The 23,542-nt window shown below is 34.2% G+C and overlaps 1 protein-coding gene across 1 annotated transcript in view; it reads right to left on the bottom strand.

The window, feature by feature from the left end:
* Window positions 1-639: 639 nt before the first annotated feature.
* Window positions 640-23,542, bottom strand: part of LOC106876031 (6-phosphogluconate dehydrogenase, decarboxylating) — a 38,606-nt gene continuing 15,703 nt past the window's right edge. Inside the window, exons 2-14 of the mRNA XM_089354454.1 lie at window positions 20,739-20,814; window positions 18,164-18,343; window positions 16,319-16,384; window positions 14,346-14,464; window positions 13,056-13,122; window positions 11,114-11,248; window positions 10,264-10,386; window positions 9,753-9,816; window positions 8,346-8,476; window positions 6,898-7,031; window positions 4,867-4,966; window positions 2,361-2,483; window positions 640-811 (exon numbers count right to left, since the gene is read on the bottom strand). Coding sequence (XP_089210580.1) covers window positions 692-811; window positions 2,361-2,483; window positions 4,867-4,966; window positions 6,898-7,031; window positions 8,346-8,476; window positions 9,753-9,816; window positions 10,264-10,386; window positions 11,114-11,248; window positions 13,056-13,122; window positions 14,346-14,464; window positions 16,319-16,384; window positions 18,164-18,343; window positions 20,739-20,814 — 1,438 coding nt within the window. The 3' untranslated portion in view covers window positions 640-691. The remainder of the gene's footprint in view (window positions 812-2,360; window positions 2,484-4,866; window positions 4,967-6,897; window positions 7,032-8,345; window positions 8,477-9,752; window positions 9,817-10,263; window positions 10,387-11,113; window positions 11,249-13,055; window positions 13,123-14,345; window positions 14,465-16,318; window positions 16,385-18,163; window positions 18,344-20,738; window positions 20,815-23,542) is intronic.

Here is a 23,542-nt window from a genome sequence, read left to right as displayed (position 1 = left end):
TCACAACAGCTAATATCTGAAAGATCTTTTAAACCAGTTGTTTCTAAAATCTTGTATGATCAAAAGACATATTTTCAAACCAACCTACTCAAAAAATGCTTGCCATCCAGACACTGCTAGAAGATAGAGACAGTGAATCAAAAAAGTAGATTTGGAATTATTTGTGTAAACAATACCTACATGGAGAACAAAAGTGAATAGCTTCTGTAAAGACTAAAATAAATTCTTGATAAAATTTTAAAAATTAGTAAAGATATTAAAATAGTGAAGAACAGTAATTAAACTTTTATTTCAGATATTTAAAAACAAAATAAAATATTTCAGATCAGATGATATGTTGAAACTAATTGAAGTCATGGTTTAAGCTATTTAAAAAGGTCTTTTCACAAACATGATGTGCTTGATAAAAAATAAATTTAAAACCAAGTTCCTCTGAAGTTCAGATTAAAGTATATAAAAACAAAGTATCTATTTTTCAAAAATAATAATGCTTTTTTTAATGTATAAATATATATATATATATATATATATATTGTTCAATATATATTTCTAATAGCTAATGAGCAAAGCGAGAACCTGAAACCTTTAATATAGCAATTATTTCTAAATTGCATTTAATATTGGTATAACAAAGTTAAGTTCACTTTGAAGATGTTCGTTTATTACAATGGAAATATAACAATTCCAAGCGTTAAGCTTGATATGTAGTTGAAGATACCTGACCACCAGATCCTGTCCAATTTGTATGAATAAAATGTCCAAGATTGTTACGTAGTTCATATGTGTGAGCACCAAAGTAGTCACGCTGAGCCTGAAATTTAAATTAAAAAAATATTAGCTACAAACACACACAATCTCAATCCCATTTCTGAAGTACAAGTTGGATTTTATACTTGGATTTTAATACTACCAGCAGTGCATAAAAGTTACCACCTCGTCTGTAAGACAATTATTTCAAAATCCCAAAATAACCTTCAAGCTTTCTTATCTTACAAATGCAGCTGGGTTTTCTGGTCCATTACCAAGAGACTATTAATGTTGTAGTATTACCCAACTATCTGTCAGTCTTAAAACAAAATAGTTCTCCAAGTACTATTTTGTTTTAGTACTCATCTCCAATAACATCACTTCATTTTTGCCTCCATTGCACACACATACACAAAGAAAAAAACCTCACACCAGTATGTGAAAATTCCCTTCACTGAACCCAGTTAAAGGAGGGTTCCTTATATTAACATCAAACAGTACACCGTAATTTATTTTTCTCAATAGGGGACTAACCCAATCTATATATAACCATGATAATCTCTCATTCCATATAGGTATTCTATTTGACACGGCTAATTATTGACCAATTGCCATCACCCCTAACTCATCTGAAGAGATGGTTATAGTTGTAAAGCACCACCTCAGTTCATTACATTGATTATTTTACTTTCTCACAGGACCATCAGTACACTTCCCATAGAGCCAGATCTAAAAGAGACTTGTTCTCCTGCATCATACATTAGTTGTCTCTTGTTGTCAACATTGGGCAGACTGGTCTGTTGCAGCATTCACAGACTGAATACTCAAGTCAGTCTGATGTGTTCAAGGTTTGATTGAGTATGCGTCATAAGGTCTTCCACACTTTGCTTCCTATACATTAATAACCCACTTGCTGCCATTAGTAACTGCACACATACATACACACACTGTGATCAGGTGACACAACACTTCACTTCCTGATTTTGTATATACAAATATTATCACACATAACCTGCTACAAGACCTGACATTTGTAAATGACCTAACCACATTTCCTAGATGTATCAATTTATATACTGTTTCAGATACGAGTTTCAGACCCATTTCTTTGCATAGTTACTGCAGTGATGGAAAGGATACACGGGAGGGTTTTGACTGCAATATTGTTTTTAAAGGAGAATAAATTAGGTTTTGTTATGGAAATATCTTTATAAGGACATTAGGAATATAAATTGAACTCCACCACCATCACTACTACATTTATAAAAGAAAGTAGTTCAAAATGTAGGCAAATAGTTTTGACATCAACTGCAAAGTTAGTTACTTGAAACCTCCTCTTCAATGTTACAGCAAGAAGCCTAATATACATGATACACTAATGCTATGGGATACAACAGCAAGTAATTGAGCATCACATTAAATGTATAATGGTATTAAATTTTATCTGCCTACATCTTGAGTAGAAATAGTGTCAAAGTTTTCAGTTTTCCAGTGCCAATAAATAATTACCAGTAACTCACTATATATTAACTTCTCTGAAAATATTAGCTTTATTCCTTGACATAAGAAAATCAATATTGTACCATATAAAAAAACAATCATTCTGAACTAACCTGAATTAAATTTGCAGGCAGATGTGAAGTCCTGTAGCCATCATAAAAGGCCAATGCTGAGCTGAAAGCAGTTGTTGGAATTCCAGATGCGACAGCTGTACTGACTACGTGACGCCAAGATTCCTGTAAATCATGCAAGAAAAATATTAAGAAAATTAACATTCGTATAATCAATAATTTCATTTACCACAGACTTAAAAGTTATAGTAATTGTGACGTTCGTGCCATTAACAAAAACATCAAGAATGTGTTTATTAGTAATGGAGGCAACATTAATACTGAGAGGTAATATTTAAACGTTGATGTTTTACTACAATAATATAATATAAACAAGAGTGCATTTGCACCAAAAGCCAATATGAAAGTTTCTTTCATGGTAACTTCCACAGAATAGTTTGTTCCAACAGAACACCCACATTTAAGCGGGGATAAATATTACCTCTCATTTTGAATGTGAAGTGAAATGATTCTAACTAGATATCAATAAAGGGTTACAAATTAACTTCATCAAAAACTTATTGTTAAACCACGAAGTCTGCCAAGTTATTATTGTTAGAAAGGTGATAAGCTGGCAGAATCAGTAGCATGCCAGACAAAATGCTTAGTGGTATTTCACCTGTCACTATGCTCCGAGTTCAAATTCCACCAAGGTCATCTCATCCTTTCGGAATCAATAAATTAAGTATCAGCAAAGCAGTAGGGTCGATGTAATAGACTAGTCTCCTCCCCGCAATTTTCAGGCCTTGTGCCTTTAGTAGAAAGGACTATTATTATCATTAAAATTACATCTGTTTTCCCTATGTAGTAGGGTTTTGATAAATCAATACATCTGAAAATTAATCCTGAACAGTCCAGTGTTCGAATTAATTGTTTTGTTTGTATAAGACTGGATGCCCTTATTACTGCTAGCTTAACTGTTGCCAATATCAGAGTAATTCTCTTCCAAGACTTGAAGTCTTCTCTACACTATATCAGTTTTATAAGAGGTAATGATATAGTTCACTTCATTAAACCTGCTTCACTCTGATATCATTATAGGAGACATCTTTTCTGTAAATGTATTAAAAGTGGAAGAGAGATGAAAGTGTTCTAGTGGTGATCTAAGGAGAAAGAGAAGCTGGACTCTAAACACAACTCCTCGTCCATATATATATATATATATATATATATATATATATATATATATATATATTTGTGTGTGTGTGTGTGGGCTTCTTTTAGTTTTTGTCAACCAAATGCACTGACTTTGGTCAACACAGGGTCATGCAGTGGGATTGAACTCAAAACCTAGTGGCTTGAAGTAAAATTCTTAATATTACACCTATGCCTATGTGCTATTTAAAAAAATAATAATAATAGGAAGGCAATTATTGATATAAAGTAACAAAAAGATAAATATGTATAAAATATTTATAAATATTTTATATAACATTCATCAGAAATAGAAGATAGAATAAAGTTTAGTTCCTAAATATGGTTTTTGCATCATGAGATACGAACCAAATAGCTTTACAAAGAAAAAAAAAGAGAAGAAGATGCAAGCTTTGATATCACTAGTAGCAACAGCAACGAGAAGCCGGTAAACTACCAAAGAAAGAATTTGGGGGATGCGGATTTAAAAAAAAGAAAGAGTACTTATACATATGCACACACACAAATCATTTTCTGTCGGCTTTCCATGCTGGTATGGGGGAAAGGCAAGTCATTACGATGTGGAGTCAGCTCTTATATAGAGTTACTGTCCTCTGATGGGTCAGAGAACAATGTCTTGCTCATATGTTCCATTTCTGGCTTGGTTTCTTCAGCCGGATGTCCCCGCTATTAGCAAGCGCTTTGTAGGATTTTCGAGCGAGATCGTTGCCAGTGCCCCTGGACTGGCTCTTGTGCGGGTGGCACATAAAATACACCATTTTGAGCGTGGCCGTTGCCAGTACCGTCTGACTGGCTTTCGTGCGGGTGACATGTAAAAGCACCCACTACACTCTCTGAGTGGTTGGCGTTAGGAAGGGCATCCAGCTGTAGAAACTCTGCCAAATCAGATTGGAGCCTGGTGTTGCCATCCGGTTTCACCAGTTCCCAGTCCAACCCATGCTAGTATGGAAAGCGGATGTTAAACGATGATGATGATGATGATGATATACTAAGTGGATTTGTGTGTGCGCGTGCGTGCGTGCGTGCGTGCGTGCGTGCGTGCGTGCGTGCGTGTGTGTGTGTGTATGTATAAATATATATATATGTTTTGAGAGAGAGAGAGAGATAGCGGTATCGACACACATAGAATAGTATGTGGAATGTAGCATTTCATACTGTGCAATTAATGGTAGCTATGAATGAAGATAAAAATGCAATTGGGTCTCTGGCATGACCGTTTTACTGTTCTCGGGGGACAGCAGAACAATCCATGGAGTTGCACCAAAGTGATACTAGCTTACCCTGCATATCTAACCTCTTGATTACATAGACAATACTGTAATATTTTTTATTAATTCACAAATTATTTTCTTACCTGACATTTGGAAATAGCTGATTTGAAGAATTCATCTAACAGTAAACTTTTAAGTTTTGGGTTTTTATCAAAAGCCTCTTTAATATTTCCAAGAAAAACACTACAAATGAAAAGGACATATTTTATGGTTATTAAGGTTCTTTTTTAACCTCTACTTCTAACAATGTTTCAAATAAAAAAAAATTAATTTATAAATATAGATAAACTCAAGTTTGGTAAGTAGTAAAAGAAATATTAATTCAATTATTCAAAATGATGTTTGTAGTTAATAAATTAACACAATGATATGAAAATACTAAATGTTAAACTGACCTGATTGTATTCAAGAGTTGAACTTAAATGTTACAGCTCTTCATTTGCTCAACTAATCATCTAGTTTTTAAAATTCATTTTACAAATGTTGCATGCTTCTCCATTTCTAACTCATTGAAAAATCTTTTTCACTTCACAGCTAATTGATTATTCATGCAGTTTTAATTTTATAACAATAGTTTAAAAATAATGATTTTTATTGAAAATATAGTTCACTATATAAATATAATTCAACTGTAGTTTTATTTTCCGGTTAACTTCTGGTGATTAATATTTTAAGTTTTGATATTGTTTTACTTGATTTTTTTTCCCCACCATGGTAGCATATGTAAATGAAAGCTTTTGAAATGTTGCTGACGTAAACTACTGTAAATTACAATAGTTTATTTTTCTATTAGATAGATGTAGACATAGTTGGCTGTGCCCATGACTCTCATGAGCCCACTTAAATATTTAAGAGAAATTACATATTAAATATATTAATAGAACTTTTAGTTGATAGTGATAGGAAGGGAATCCAAGAGGGCTGACATTCTGGAAGGAAAGATCAGGGTTATGGAAAGGGATGACAATGTTGATGAAATGTGGGTTGGGTGAAGATAGCACATCTGTGAAACAGAAGTTAGAGCATGCATGTGACTTCATGCCAATCAGTCAAGGGACTTTTTATGGAGATGCAGTCAAGATGTCTGGATGTGTAATAGCTATATGAAGTCAGAAGGGTACATTCTGTCAGCCAGTGAAACTGATGCAAATAAATTGAAATACAAGTGAAGCAGTGTACTTTGTAAAGAAATCATGTAACAGATTTAGAATGGTTTGAAACTTTACAGGGCATTTTTGATTTATCTATTACCATATTTAACATTTTACCATCATTATTTTCAGCATCACTTAACACTCTCCAATTAGTGTTTACTTTCCAGTTGTAAAATATTTGCTGCTGAACAAGTAACTACACTCAGTACATGAATTGCAACCCCACAATGTATATTTCAACCAGATGTTCAGTATACTTTATCTAACTTGTCTATCAGCTGACACTCAGCAGATTCAGAATAGAAAATGCTTTCAAATAGATGGATTGCAATTCCATGGGAATAATAACAGATTGCACAACAGGACTTCATTTCATGTCCAAGAATTCAATAAATTGCCCATGAATCATAAATATATTTGACTGGGGTTAAATGAAATGTAGACATATGAGTTTGAAGTAGTACAAAATGAAATCAAGATAATTCATTTTGTCAGCAAGGAAATTATATTACAAGTAGAATGCTTTCCTGTAGCACATTTAGCATTTAGATAGTAGTAGAAATAAGATGGTTGAATGAATTGGGTACTGAATAAAGAAAGGGAGTTTGTAACTTGATTAATATTATAAAGAATCCAACAAGTAAAATTACAATCCTGTAGTTGTTGACTATATTTTTTTCTCTTTAGCTTGGGGGCAATTAGCCAAAAAACATATTTACAGCTAGACTAAATATGCCCACATTAATATTTGTGTAGGACTTTATCTAACTTTTATTTTCAAATCCAGTTCCTAAAGATCAGTATATATCATTTTGTATATGTATTTGGAGCTTATGATTATTTTGCAAAACAATCATTCTATTATTTAAAAAAGAAAAAAAAATTATTGAATATCTGTAACTAATAAATAGTAAGCAGATAGATATAACCCAGAGATAGAAAAGGTGGGTATTTATTTACCTACGAATAATACAGCCACCTCTCCACATAAGTGCAATCGATCCATAGTTTAGATTCCAACCAAGAGACTTGGCAGCTTCTCGCATTAGCATGAATCCTTGAGCATATGATACAATTTTAGATGCATATAATGCCTGTAAACAAGAGAAAATTTGAAGTATAAAATAAATGTGCATCTCTCAAAGGTTATACACAACAATATTTAAATAATAAACAAAGCACTTTTAAAAAATAAAACAAAACTTTCAAAAACTGTACGGTAGTATTTGTTTTTCCTAATCATTTATTTGATTTATGACAACAATTTAGATCAGATATGAATATTGAATGTCATATTCCCTTTTACAGAAATATTTTAAACTAATTGTTATCAGTTTTTAAATTACATTTTTGATTCCTCTCTCCAACTCTCACTTTTATTTTGGGATCATTTTTCTAAACCACAATCAATATTTATTCAGTTTCTTTGAAGTAAGGACAGTATTAACCAAGAGTTGTAGAATAGATATGCAAAAAACAATTCAAATGTTGAACTATCACTTCATACAAATATTGATTTATGTTTATTCACCAATGAACAATAAATGTGCACAATCAATCTTATTAAAATCATATACATACTGAGAGGCAGGTCAAAGCTCAAAAATAGTCATTATTTGAAACAACCATCATAAATTTTTAGTGGTGAGAAAGTTAAGAACTTAATATCCATCAGAAGAAACATCTGACAGTACCTGTTCTAGCACTTTGCACTTTTGGTAGGAAGCCTATGAGAGCACTGGTTCCAAGCTGTATTGGCCCTAAGGTGGTGTGTGTGTGTGTGTGTGTGTGTGTGTGTAAGGATGAGGGAGATCTCTTTTGGGCAATGTTGATTGTGTGGAAAGGGTAAATTTGCATGCATGGGTAACTTCCAGTCTTCCACAATCAAACACTGCCCAGACTTGTGCATGCAAATGCAGATACAATGCCAACATTGACTAAAAGAAGCATTATAACAAGAGAAAGTTTTAATTTAGAATCTTAACTATTTGTATGTAAGGAAAAAAATTACTGTTCATCTGAACATTTCATAATGAATGATGCATACTTCAATTTACCATCAGTTAATATAAAGGGGTGCTGAAAAGTTTCTGGCTTTGGGTAAAAGAAAATGCAAGAGGATTCATTAATGATGATTTTATTAAACATATTCTCCTTTCAGATTCACACACTTATTGCAGCGGTCCTTCAGTTTTTCTAAGCCCTGTAAAAGAACTAGGAAGGTTGGGCCTCCAAACAAACTTCTTGTGCTACTTTTAAAGCCAAGAACTTTTCAGTACCCCCTCATAAGTGAGGGTAGGATGAGCAGAAATAAGCCAATTCTTAAGATCTACCATACAGATTTATCAAAAAAAAAAAAAAAAAAAGACTCGTAAAATAAGCAGCAATACAAAGCCAAAATAACTTACCAGTTTTATATCAGCAATAAACTTCTTTTTATCACCCTGAAACTTTGATGCTTTAGGACCACTTAACAACTTGCTAGCTTCCACTCTCTCAGACTGCAATGCAGAAAGACACCGAGCAAAAACAGCCTCTCCTGCAAAATATTTTTTGAAACAGTCAAAAATACAACCTCAAATAATAAATAATGGTTTCAAATTTTGGCACAAGGCCAGCAAGTTTGGTGAAGACAGTAAGTTGATTACATCAACCCCAGTATTCAACTGGTACTCATTTTATCGACTCCAAAAAAATGAAAGACAAATTTGACTTCAGCAGAATTTGAACTCAGAATGTAAAGATAGACAAAATGCTGCTAAGCATTTCACCAGGCGTGCTAACGATTCTGGCAGCTTGCCACCTTAATAATAATAATAATAATGGTTTCAAATTTTGGCACAAGGCCAGCAAGTTCAGAGGGAGGGAGTAAGTTGATAACACTGACCCCAGTGATCAACTGCTACTTATTTTATCAACTCCGAAAGGGATGAAAGGCAAAGTTGACCTTAGTGGAATTTGAACTCAGAACATAATAATGACAGACGAAATGCTACCTAAGCATTTTGCCTGGAGTAAAGATTCTGTTCACCACAATAATAATAATAATAATAATCCTTTCTACTAAAAGCACAAGGTTTGAAATTTTGTGGGAGGGGACTAGACGATTACATCAACCCCAGTGTTTCACTGGTATTTAATTTATCAACCCCGAAAGGATGAAAGTTAAAGTTAACCTCATTCAATATCACTTTGTCCTTGTCTTTTTGTCCAATTTTACATAAACTCTTTAGAAAACAAGGTGAACATCAAAATCAAATAATCACAGAATTTTATTGACAAGATTTTTCATTGTACAAAAAAATCATCAGACAAAAGACATTTGACAAAGTGATGTGGGGCGAAAAGATATAGCACCATATATATATAGCACCATATATATATATATATATATATATATATATATATATATTTTATTTATTGTGAATATCTTTGCAGCTGCGTTTGACTCCCAGCACCGTTTGGCAACTGGTGTTGATTTGTTTACTTCCTCATAATCTAGCAGTTTGGCAAAAGTGACTAATAGAATAAGTGCCAGGTTTTAAAAAAACCTATGGAAGTCAATTCTTTCAGCTAAAACTTCAAGGCAGTGCCCAGTGTTGCCTTGGTCTGACGATTGAAACAAGTAAAAGATAAAAGACAGCCCATGCTATAATGTAGATGATGACAGGGAGAGTATCCAGTCATATAAAGTGCAACAAGAACGTATGACAGATGCAGCAAAGGTGGCTGGTTTTCTATGTTGCAGTTTATGTTACATTTGTTATAGATTAGAAATCAGATTTACAATACAATTGTATATGTATTATGCTTACCAATCAAAGAAACTGGAGTTCCATATTGCAGAGCAGCTATTGCAGTCCATTTTCCAGTGCCTTTCTACAAAATAATAAAACAAAAAAAGAAACCTGACGTACGTGACAAAAATAGATGCAAATTTATAAATTAGATTGGAGCCTGGTGTTGCCATCTGGTTTCACCAGTCCTCAGTCAAATCGTCCAACCCATGCTAGCATGGAAAGCGGACGTTAAACGACGACGTGATACAAAGAACAATAACAGAAGAGACGACAGAATTGATGTTTGTGGATGGTAATTATATAGAGTAGATATTTGGAGTATGGTGATATTGAATAGATATTTGATATACAATGATATCAAGCAGATATTTAATGAACAATGATATTAAATAAGTATTTCAAGTACAGTAGTATTGAGTAGATGATCAAGTTACTGTGCTTTACTGCAATATTAAATAAATCAACTCAACCAGAGCCATGTAAATGATCATTAAAAAAAAAAAAAAATTAAATGGTAATCTTTTACCTGACCAGCAGCATCACTGATGTTTCCTAGTAAAAATTCACCATTTTCCTTGTACTGTAAAATGTCTCGAGTGATCTCAATCAAATAGGAATTCAGTTCCTCTTTATTCCAATCATCAAAAACCTTTAATGATAATTTGTATTTTTGTTTTAATAAAATTCGACAAATTACAAGTTTCACAAAAAATAAAGAAATCAAAAAAATTCTAGCATTCAAAACTGACTTTATTTTAGTCAGGAAAGGTAACTCCTTCGATACTTTACAGGGCTCCAAGATTAATAAAAGAGGGGAAGATATTCTCAAACCAGAAATCTGATCCAAAATGTTTGTAACAGAGCAGACTCTACTAAAGGTATCCAAAGTGCTTCATAGTTGTGTAAAACTGAGTAACAGATTAAATGACAGGATTTGAACACAGAATACAAAGAGCTGGAGCAAGGAACCAGATCTGATGTTCTAACAGATCTATGAATCCACTACTTCAGTTTTTTTTTTTTTATCATTATTATTACTATTATTATTATTATTATTATTATAGTCCTCTGAAAGGATTATAGACCAAGTTGACTTCAGTGGAATTTGAGCTTGGAGCACAGAAAACTGAACCAAATGTTGCAAGACATTCTATCTGATGCTCTAACAACTGTCAAATTATAGTTATGTGTTTGTATTAATACATTTTACTTTCAATGGCTTGGATCAACTAACTATAAAGCACCATAACTGTGTTCCTTATTCTAACAATGATCAAAGAAACTATAACGAAACAACAAGAATTTTCTTGTCATCTTGATATCATAAGAATTAAGAATGGATAATTACTGTTTACATTAAAGAAATTCAAACAAACCTGTGCCATTTCTGTTGGAGACAATTCTAGTACATCCTTCATCAAATGGTATGCTTCACAAATTAGTTGCATATCCCCATATTCTATACCATTGTGTACCATCTTTACAAAATGGCCTGCACCTTCTTCTCCAACCTTTAAATAAAAAAAATTGATTCATCTAAAAACAAATGTAAGAATTATACAGTCACATTTGTTTTTAAAGACCAGCATACCATATTTTAATGTTAGTTTTATGACCTTCATGATTCTTTTAGAATTCAAACAACAAATAGGAAATTAGATATCAAATGAATAGATTAGTGATTTAGCATTTTTCTGCAGTGACACAAACTGACTGAATTTGCACATTTTTATATGGGACGAAGTGGTGAGAAAGGATTTTCAGATGTCGGGCCTTGCAGTGGGGATGACATGTCAAGCTAAGCAAAATTGTGGTTGTCCTTACACACAGCCATGTCCCCTGCATCTCTCTTCAGCTGAGTATTCCTAATCTTACAGGCTCTTGAGTGCTGGTGCTGTGTAAAAGCACCCACTATGCTCTGTAAAGTGATTGGTGTTAGGAAGGGCATGCAGCCATAGAAAACATGCCAAAAGACATGGAGCCTGGACAGCTCTTCAGCTGGCCAACTCCAGCAAAACCGTCCAACCCATGCCAGCATGGAAAACAGACATTAAATGATGATGATTTTTAACTATCCTCAGTTCATTTATTATAAATCCCTCTTGCAAACAATGATGGATGCTTTTAAACATACAACCATTTCTTTAGTTTGGCTGAACTTGTCTCTCATATTCACATTGCTTATCTTATAGAATTCAGTATCCAAACATTTTCATATTCATTGGATATTTTTCTAAACTCTTATATCAAGGAAGTTTAATTCCAAAATAAATGAAAGTTATTTTGTTTGCTGCACAATGGATATTATACGTTCACTGACTCTGCATTTGGCTTTATGATAGCTAAACACCAGAACTTATATAATCACAGAATGTATAAGGTTCACTTTCCAGCTGGTATGGGTTGGATAGGTCACCGTGTTCCAAGTCAAATTTTATTGAGATACTTTTTCCAAAATGAGTTGGAAGATATATCTCACTTGTATATTTCACTTTTGGCTTTGTTTTTATGGATGGAGGCCCTTACATCAACACTTTATAGTGTGTACTAGTCACATTTCATCATGGTATCATCATTGTCATCATCATTTAGCATTCGCTTTCCATGCTGACATGGGCTAGAAGATACAGTTCTATATTTAAGAGATGAGGAATTATGTACATTATTTACACTATTTACATTCGACGGATATTTGTCATCTTGTTTGTTGTTAATACAACGTTTCGGCTGATATACCCTCCAGCCTTCATCAGGTGTCTTGGGGAAATTTCGAACCTGGGTTCTCATTCCTAAAGTAATTTTTGATGATGGTGTTGTTGTTATTATTATTATTATTGCTATGATTACTGTTAGTGTTCAGGTCACTGCTTGGAATCGAACTTGGAATCTTGGGGTTAGTAGCCCGGTCTCTTAATCCACGGGCATATGGCATAGTGGTTAAGAGAGCAGGCTACTAACCCTAAGATTCCGAGTTTGATTCCAAGCAGTGACCTGAACACTAACAGTAATAATAATAATAATAACATTGAAAAATACCTTAGGAATGAGAACCCAGGTTCGAAATTTCCCCAAGACACCTGAATGAAGGCTGGAGGGTATATCAGCCGAAACGTTGTGTTAACAGCAAACAAGATGAGGACAAATATCCATCAAATGTAAATAATGGGCTAGATGGTTTGACATTAGCCAGCAAGTTACAAGACAATGTCAAGCTCTAATGTCTGTTTTGGCACAGTTTCTACAACTGGAAACCCGTTTATAACACCAGTCTGAATTAATAAAATCATTTAAAAATAATGAAAAAGAATAAAAGCTTACCCAGTTACAGCAAGGTTCATTGCCAACTTTGGCAGATATAGACTGAAAAATATCCTTCACATGTGGCCTATAAAGAACACAAGACAAATCATAGAAAGTCAATATATTTTGAAAATTACACACTAGATTTAAAGAAAAACATTTCATAGCAAATATTTAAGGAAGTTCATTATTTACATTTGACGGATATTTGTCCTCATCTTGTTTGTTGTTAACACAACGTTTCAGTTGATATACCCTCCAGCCTTCAACAGGTATCTTGGGGAAATTTCGAACCTGGGTTCTAATTCCTAAGGTATTTTTTCCATGTTATTATTATTATTATTATTATTCAGGTCACTGCTTGGAATTGAACTTGGAATCTTGGGATTAGTAGCCCACACTCTTAACCACTATGCCATATGCCCATAGGGAATTATGGAGTGAATTTTAGGGCTTATAAATCTAATATTTTTGTATCCTTCCTTAATACCAGTTCCCATATGCTGCTCATATCTGCACTTGGTCTGCTAAGGAGGTTGTTGTGTCCTAGAATATATGCTGCTTCGTTTAGTTTTCATATTTCCCAGTGGTGTTCTCTGTCTTATTTTAACTTCATCCACAGCGGGAGGTGGTCTCCATTTTTCTATACATGATCAGCTATACCCGATTTATCAATATCTCATGTCACAGCTTTGTGATGTTCATCTACCCTTATTTTGAGGGGTGGCATATTTTGCCTTTGTATAACCTACCACAGCTACATGGGATGGAGTACATGCAGTCTTTGGTCATATTCTCTTCTATTGGTGTTGTATTACTCTTGAATACTGTCCTGATGTCATATGGGCCACATAGTAGACCGAATGCAGATATGAGCAGCATATGGGAACCGGTATTAAGGAAGGAGACAAAAATATTAGATTTATAAGCCCTAAAATTCACTCCATAATTGCCCACGGGCATATGGCATAGTGGTTAAGAGAGGGGGCTACTAACCCCAAGATTCCAAGTTCAATTCCAAGCAGTGACCTGAACAATAATAATAATAATAATAACAACATTGGAAAATACCTTAGGAATGACAACACAGGTTCGAAATTTCCCCAAGACACCTAATGAGGCTGGAGGGTATATCAGCCGAAACGTGTTAACAACAAACAAGATGAGGACAAATATCCATCAAATGTAAATAATGTATATAATTCCTCATCTCTTAAATATTAAGGAAGGAAGTTATTATATATGTAAAGTGATCGTTTTGAAATGATACTGAAATAAGGCTACACGAAAACTGGATAATAAACTCACCAAGCTGCAGGAGATCCACCAGGCATCATAGAGGGACCATGACGTGCACCTTCTTCACCGCCACTAACACCAGTTCCTATGTACAAGAGACCTTGAGCTTCCAAACTTTTGCAACGACGCTAAGAAAAAGAAAAAGATACATGTATATATGTATGTGAAGGCACACAGCCTCGTGGTTAGGGTGTTGTGCTCATTATTGTTAGAGCATGGGTTAAATTTCAGGATCAGGTGGTGTATTGTGTTCTTGAGCAAGGCACTTCATTTTGTATTGCTCTGTGATCATGTAAAAATATGATGTGTGATACACTATGCACCTGTTCAGGCAACATCGATTAGATGGAGGGGGTGAGCTAATATACAGGACAAACATTTCATCACTATAAACAAATTATTTGTACAGGTTGTTCAGCAAGAAACTGTGGAACTGTCTTTCAAAAGACTACCACATCTTGTACGTGCATACATACATGCACATCTACATACACAAAGGTTGTACCGAAATTAATACAAAAGTGATCATAACATTTTTTATTAACTGACAATAAGCTATTCAAATTGTACATGTTGGCCAAGTAACTCTTCCTTTATTTAAAGATATAAAGAGTTACATTACAAGTGAGCATTTGTACCATTATTGAATACAATTATTTAATCTTCTTTGAAAATATTCAGCTGTACATTGTTGTATCCATTTCTTCAGAGCCACTTTCATTTTGTGTTATGAAATCAGGCAAAAAGCAGAGGGTACTAGATCTAAGTTGCATGGTGGATGGGTGATCACTGATCAGCCCAATTCACCAACTGCCTTATTTGTTGCCAAAGATATATGTGATCATGTATCGTCATGGTGAACATAGATCACTTTCAGATTCTTAGTCAGCCTCTTCCTCTTAATGGATAGTGTTAATATGCAGTTTGGTGTTTACAGTACAGCCAAGTTTCAGAAAATCAAGGAGAATAATGTCTTTGTCATTCCAGAAAAACAGTCAGCATGACTTTCAGTGTCAATCACTGGCTTTTAAACTCCTCGAGCCTTGGAGAATAGGTGAGATGTTTGCCAATACATGGACTGAAAGTTTGTTTCAGGATCATAAAGATACACCCAAGTTTCATCCTCAGATCAGAAGGAAAAAAAAACAAAAGAAAAAAACATTTCTATATAAGCTTCAAATGCTTCCAGCAGATCAGAATAGACTTCTGTCCTTCTCTCCTTCAAACTGAATATCAACTGCCAAGGTACCCACTTTATACACATTGTCAAATACCCAAACTTTTCCACCATCTTCTGTCATGCATTTGTGACCACATTCCAGCTGTGCAGCAAGCTCTAGGATTGTGACTTGTTTGTTCACGCAAATCAATTCATCTACTCACTGAAGATTCATGCCAATGGTGTTTATTGATAGTCTCCCTTCAATGTTGGTTTTTTTTCCTTCTTTAAAATACATCTCCATTCACCTTTGCACATTGCTCTTGTCAATGGTGTTACTTCCATAAAGAACATGTGACTTGGTCAGCCTGCACACATCTTTCAAGTACTCAATAAAGGTATGTTGCTTCAGCTTGGAATTTGATATATGCTTGCAATGAAGAACACAATGAAGAATTACCATAGAGGAAGTGTTACTCTATTAACACATTTAGATTGAATGACCTATATAAGTTATTAAAAACGTTATGCCCACTTCTGTATTACTATAGGTATAACCCATGTGCATGCTTGTATATATGCATGTATGTGTGTGTGCGCTATGCCCACTTTTGCATTACTATAGGTACAACCCATGTGCATGTGTGTGTGCACATGCACATGTATGTGTGTGCATGTATGTATGTAAATATATGCACAAGTGTATGTGCGTGCATGTAAGGTAGGAAGAAATGAGGAGAGTTTTCCAAAAGTTAATAATTTTTTCATAATTAGATTTGTAAATATTATAAAACAGTTTGACTTAAAACTAAATCTAACTTACAGTTGTGTCCTGATACTCCGAGTTTCCACCATCTATAATGATATCACCTTTCTCAAGCAGAGGCACCTATGATAACATTAAAAAAAAAAAAACATTTGTCATATATTCTTCTTGCAATGTTTCCAGACACACATTGAATACAACAATATTTTAGAAACTGGGAGTCAATGTAGATCTACTGGTTAAAACATATTTTCTCTTGTATTTAAATTTAAAATATATTTCAGACAATGAAAATTGTAATACTAACTGATCTAACATTAATATTCTTGGTGCAGGCATGACTATGTCATTAAGAAGTTCCACTTCCCAACCAAATGGTTTCAGTCCAACTGCATGGCACCTTGGAAGTATACTATAATAGCTGTGGGTCAATCAAACTTTTGTGTGAGGATTTGGTAGATGGAAACTGGAAAAAGCACATTATATATATATATATATATATATATATATATATATATATATATATATACACACACACACACACACACACACACACGTGTGTATAAGAGCAAATGAGTTTGTGTGTTTCTTCTTGTTTTGACATTGTATGTTAATTGTAAGCAAATGTCACTGTCATAGAAGTGGTGTTGTTTGTTTATGATCTGAGAAAACATGTCCAGCTGCAATGAGTATCGATCCTTTTTAGAAGTCCAGGAGAAATATTTACTTGATTTGGAAACAGGTGAGAGTTGGTGACAGGAAGAGAATCAGGCTGTAGAAAATTTGCTTCAACAAACTGAATCTGATCCATGTAAACATAAAAAAAAAAAATCATCATTTAATATTCACTTTTCCGTGGATGGAATTTATTGAGGCGGATTTTCTATGGCTGGATGCCCTTCCTTTCACCATCCCTCATTTGTTTCCAAGCAAAGTAACATTCCCCCAAGATCAGACATGTTTTTGATGGAAGACTAGAAACAAACAGTATTGCTTAAATGACAACGACACTCATTTACACTTCTCATGTGATGTCAAGACAAGAGTACACACACAAACACAAGACAGGCTTCTTCCAGTTTTCATCTACCAAATTCACTCACATGGCTTTGGTGAGCCCAGGGCTATTATAGAAGACTCTTGCCTGAGGTGCCATTCAGTGGAACTAAACCCAAGACCATAGGGTTGGAAAGCAAACTTCTTATTTACACAGCCATACCTGCACCTGTGGATATGAAAATGATGATGATGAAGGTTCTAGCAATTTTGATATATTAGTGCAGCCATCTGGCTCGCCAGTCCTCAGTCAAACTGTCCAACCTATGCCAGCATGGAAAGTGGACATTAAACGATAATGATGATGATGATATATTCTTTCATAACAACCATAAAGATCCTATCATGAAAATTCTTCTTAAACTGATATTTCTATTTTTATTCTGCAGTAATAGTTTCTTTGAATATATATTCATCTACTACAAGTAATTAAGAAATTTCATCAAGAGGGTACGTGTTTGTATGAAACATCTTCTCCCTATTATACAATATCTGATTGCATTTAACACACAATCAAAACTGAATTTAATAATTTGCTAAATAAAGACATTTTTAAAGCAATTTTCAAATTCTTAATTATTCGTTACATTATTTAAAATGAACTTAAAGATTGCAGTTAATATACAATGAAAAAACATTATGAACCAATAAAGGAACAAAATTACTGAATCAGTAGAGCAAAGATTAGCTCTATGATAACAGGACCTTGTAGTAAGAACTTTTTTCTAACAAATTGTCAACACACAATTATTATAAATGTTTAACCAGTAAAGATAAAATTTAATTGAAATTAATAAAAATTTAATTAAGAGTAACAAAGTTATGATACACTGATTGAAAACTTACTAATTTATCAATAAAATCATCAACAGCTTGGCCTGCTTTCACCAACATCATAACTCGGCGAGGTTTCTTTAATTTGGACACCATATCTTCAAGTGAAGTTGCACCAATGACTTTAGTACCTTTTGCTTCATTTTCCAAAAAATTAGTAACCTTTGATACAGTTCTGTTAAAAGCACACACCTAGTATAATAAAAGAAAAGCATAAAATATTTGGTTAATAAAAAAACTCAAATCTATAGCTATATTTCCCTTACTGAGGCGCTTCCATACCAGCATGGACAATAGACATTAAGTGATGACAATTAATATCAACTATTCTTCTCATTACTTCCAAGAATTTCAATAAACATTTACAAACAGTTTCTAGTTCATTGTTGGAAATATAAGAATTTTTACTATCATGATTTTAGCCCTTTCCCATCTGCTATACTTGCAAAGACTATACAGTTCTATATTTAAGAGATGAGGAATTATGTACATTATTTACATTTGATGGATATTTGTCCTCATCTTGTTTGTTGTTAACACAACGTTTCGGCTGATATACTCTCCAGCCTTCATCAGGTGTCTTGGGGAAATTTCGATCCCGGGTTCTTATTCCTAAGGTATTTTTCGATATCATTATTATTATTATTATTATTATTATTATTATTATTCAGGTCACTGCCCAGAATGGAACTCGGAATCTTAACCACTATGCCATATAATATAATATAATACAATATAAATTATAATAATAATAACATTGAAAAATACCCTAGAAATGAGAACCCAGGTTCAAAATTTTCCCAAGATACCTGATGAAGGCTGGAGGGTATATCAGCCGAAACGTGTTAACAACAAACAAGATGAGGACAAATATCCATCAAATGTAAATAATGTAGCAAAGACTATTTTCATTTTATTTATTTTTTAGATTTGATACTCTTATTGCTAAATGATTCTACTTAGGCCTGTAAGAACCACTCCTCAGAACATCCATTAGAGAATTCATTCCTGAAAATCAAAGTAATTCCAATTGAGTTCCTTTTCCTTTATATATGATGTTGTATTAAATTTCTGCTACTCATAGGCTATCTCAATGAAAAAGCCAGCTACCTGATTATCTTCAATTAATAAACTCTAGTTTTTAAACTGGCCATATCCAATCCAAATATTCTACTTGTTTTATCTTCAAACTGATCATATCTGGCCTCTCACACCTAACCTACAATGTACTTCACTTACCACTGCATACTGTTTTATTCACTAGTGTCTTGTAAAAAATAGCCAGAAGGAAGGCAATATGAAACCATCTTTATAGCTTCCAGGAAAATCCATAAGTAGAGTACTTGGAATGGAAGTCACAAGGTTGTCATTTGTTGATCCAATGGCACAAGGAAGGTTGTGTGCATGTGTGTGTACAAGTGCACGATTCACGCACACATGCATTGTTGACATTGCAAGAATTTAGAAACATCAAGAACACAAAATAATTTCTTTTTTTGAAATGGTAAATCTTGAAGCAGAGAAAGCTATAAACAAGAGCATGCTAATACTGGATTAAAAAACTCTTTTGATAAAAAGAGTCAAAGGCTGCCAGTGAGATGCAAACCCATGTCTCCTGTAAACGTGTCAGGTATTTTTATTCCCATCAAAAAACCCTTAGCCCTTCAGCATTCACATTACTGTGTCAAATGTAATGCTTATTTATTCTCATTGTTTTCAACTAATCATTTATCATCCTGTAATGTTGAGATTTCAATGATGTGATTGCATATTTTCAAAATGACTTTGTAGGGTAAGTGTGAGAGGTGGGATCTGGTTAGTTTGAACATAAACCAGGTAGAATATTTGGGCTAGATATGACCAAATTAAAACATCTCTGTTCTTGACACTACTCCTACTGCTCTCATCCCTCATCATTGTTTAACATCCATCTTCTATGTATGCATGGGTAAGATAGTTGACAGGAGACAGCCCAATAGAAAACTACCCTAGGCTATTGTGTCTGCTTTGGCAGGGTTTTTACAGCTGGATGCCCTTCCTAACACCAACCACCCTGCAGATGCTTTATTAAACTATTGCCAGTACCGCTGGACTGGCTCCTGTGCAGGTGGCACGTAAAATACACCATTTCGAGCATGGCCGTTGCCAGTACCTCCTGACTGGCCTTCATGCCGGTGGCACGTAAAAGCACCCACTACACTCTCAGAGTGGTTGGCGTTAGGAAAGGCATCCAGCTGTAGAAACTCTGCCAAATCAGATTGGAGCCTGGTGTAGCCATCCTCAGTCAAATCGTCCAACCCATGCTAGCATGGAAAGCGGACGTTAAACGATGATGATGACTTCTTCAACAGAACAGAAATCCTGAAACCAACTCCCTACCTACCAACATGCAAACTTAAGACGTCTTAACACCACCCACTTACATAAACACCAACCCATCCTCAGCTAAAAAAGAAAAAAAAAATTGTATAAGTGTTTTTAAACAATTGTCTTAAGATTTTCAGGGTAATGAAACATTCTTTGATAAAATTCATGCAATTTATTCAAAAAACTGGATATTCAGTAGATCTAGTGAAAATATACTCACCACATATCCATTATCATTCATGTTAAGAATAAGGTTTTGACCCATCACGGCTAGGCCAATCAAAGCAATGTCTGCTCTGTAAAATGAATTAAATATATATTAAAATTATAAGATTAAAATCATATTTCAGATTTCTTTTTTTTTTTTTCATTTGACTAGCTAGGCTTATGAAAAAAAAAATATTTATATTTGACATAATCATTTATTATATACAAATCATTGAAAGAATAAAACCCGGTTATTCCACCTGATAAAAAGGAAAACAGTAGCCAAATCTCTCTCACATCATGCCTGCCATCTTAAAAGGAAAGGGCACATTGACCAATCATCATCATTTAACATCCATTTTCTATGCAGGAGTTAGATGGCTTGACAGGAACTGGCAAGGCTGGAGAGCTGCTTCAGGTTCCAGTTGTCTGTTTGGACTTGGCTTCTATGGCTGGATGCCCTTCCTAATGCCAACCACTTTATAGAGTGTACTGGGTGCCTTCTACGTGTCACCGGCACTGGTGCCTTCCATATGTCACTGGCACAAGTGCCTTCCACGTGTCACTGGCACAAGTGCATTCCACGTGTCGCCAGCACCTGCCATGTGTTACCGGCACGGGTTTCCATTTACCTGTCACCGGCACGGGTGCCATTTACCTGTCACCAGCACGGGTGCCATTTACCTGTCACCAGCACGGGTGCCATTTACCTGTCACCAGCATGAGTACCTTTCACATGTCAACAGCACGAGTTCCTTTCACATGTCAACAGCACGAGTTCCTTTATTATTAAATTGACTAAAGTAATACTAGATACAATTTGTTTGAAAAATATAAAAAATTATCATCATGGTTGAATTGCCTTTGAGCCATAGGTCTGCTTACCAAGAAATAATTCTTTTTTGGAATGGTGAATATTGAAGCAAATAAAGCTATAAACAATAGCATGTCGATATTGGGTTAAAAAAAATCTTTTGATAAAAGGCTGCCCCTGGGATGCAAACCTACATCTCCTGTAAACACGAGAAGTGTTCTTATTTTTACCCAGAATTGACAGAACTAAACAAATGCAATATAATGTAGAGAAAATCCATTTCTTGTTAATTCATTCAATAATTGTTACAACAAACCACTTTTTTATAGCACAAAATAAGGAATGCATAGAATTTTTCTGTTACAAATTAAATGATTTTTTTTAAAAATTGCAACCTGGCTACAAATTGATTGGGCAACATCGTCGACAGCCAACACAAAAAGGAGTGGAGTAAGAGGGTCACTTTGCTGGACGCCTGTAAGATAAGCAATCCTGTTGTCAGCAGCCATGAAAAAGGGCTACACCACCACCTCGCTGATACATTACAACTGAATAGAGTGGTTGGTATGTGAGAGGAACATGAACATGAGATGAAGTATTTTCTCCTAAAATACAATGAACCACCCAGTCCAGGAATTGAAACCACAATCTTGCAATCATGAGTGCAACTAGGCCATGTGCCCACTAATATTACAGTGGACACTAACATACTTAACCCTTTGGCATTCAGAATATTTGATCAAATTTAGTGCTTATTTATTTACATTGTTTTGAATTGATCATGCATTATCTCATAGCTTTGAGATTTTGAGGATGTGATTATTTTTAAGAATGACATTGTTGGGTATGTGTGAGAGGCCAGATCTGGCTGGTTTGAACATAGAACAAGTAGAATATTTGAGCCAGATTTGGCTGGTTTAAATGCTGAAGGATTAAAGAAGTAAGCCAAGATATTTAATTAATTAAAATTACACCGGTAATGAGGAGAAAAAAATCTTTTTTCTTAATTATTAGTTCTAATCAAGAGGCAAGGAGAAACAACCTTGGAATGAAACTAATAATAGAACATAATATGGAGTGAGTTTGATCTTTGTTAACACAATGACAACTAGTGGACAGGTTTCAATCGTTAATGAATCACAGTCTAATCATTACTACCAGGTTTAAGAGTGACCAAAGAGAGATATAGGGTTTTAGTAAATGGACATTGAGTGGGGTATTGACTTAAAAGAATGACCAAGGGAAAAATATTCACAGGATCAACTGCTGCATGAAAAAATAATTGGCAGAGTGGATGCTAAGATATTTAATGGAGTGAGAAAAGAAATTACACTTGTAGTGAAAACAAAAAAAATGTTGATTATTAATTCTAATAAAAAAAAGCAGGGGAGACAATTATGGAATTTTAAATCAAGACTCCAAGCATGTTTTAGTTGTATCAGACCTCATAAGTGATGCATGGCCTAAACACTGCTGTCTAACCTTAGAACGACTAGAGAGAAAAGTAAAATAAATGGAATTCATTAAAAGATATATCAACAAAAAGTTATTTGTACATGTTATTTTCTACTGGTTTCAATCATAGCCTTGCTTTTCTTTCCTTGTTTTCAAAAGATACATAAAATTGTCAATTTCAGATTAATAAATAATGTGACTCAGTAGAATGTTAAAATACAGTGAACTGTAAAATGCTAAATGTATTTAAAAACTCCTTTATCATACAACTTCTACCACCACCACCACCACCACTACTATTCTTGTGACCTACTAGATATATACTATATGTGTGTAAATATCTACGTGTGTGTGTTTGTCCCCTGCCACTGGTGTTGGTGTGTTTACGTCAATATAACTTAGTGGTTCAGCAAAAGAAGCCAATAGAATAAGTACAAGGCTTTAAAAAAAACAAGCCCTGGGATTGATTTATTCAATTAGAACCCTTCAAGGTGGTGCCCTAGCATGGCCACAGTCAAGTGATTGAAACAAGTAAAAGATACTATTTT

Source organism: Octopus bimaculoides, chromosome 6 (genome assembly GCF_046866305.1).
Source record: "Octopus bimaculoides isolate indiv1 chromosome 6, ASM4686630v1, whole genome shotgun sequence".
Lineage (NCBI taxonomy): Eukaryota > Metazoa > Mollusca > Cephalopoda > Octopoda > Octopodidae > Octopus > Octopus bimaculoides.
The sequence above is the reverse complement of the archived record's forward strand: the minus strand, read 5'-3'. Positions and strand labels throughout refer to the sequence as shown.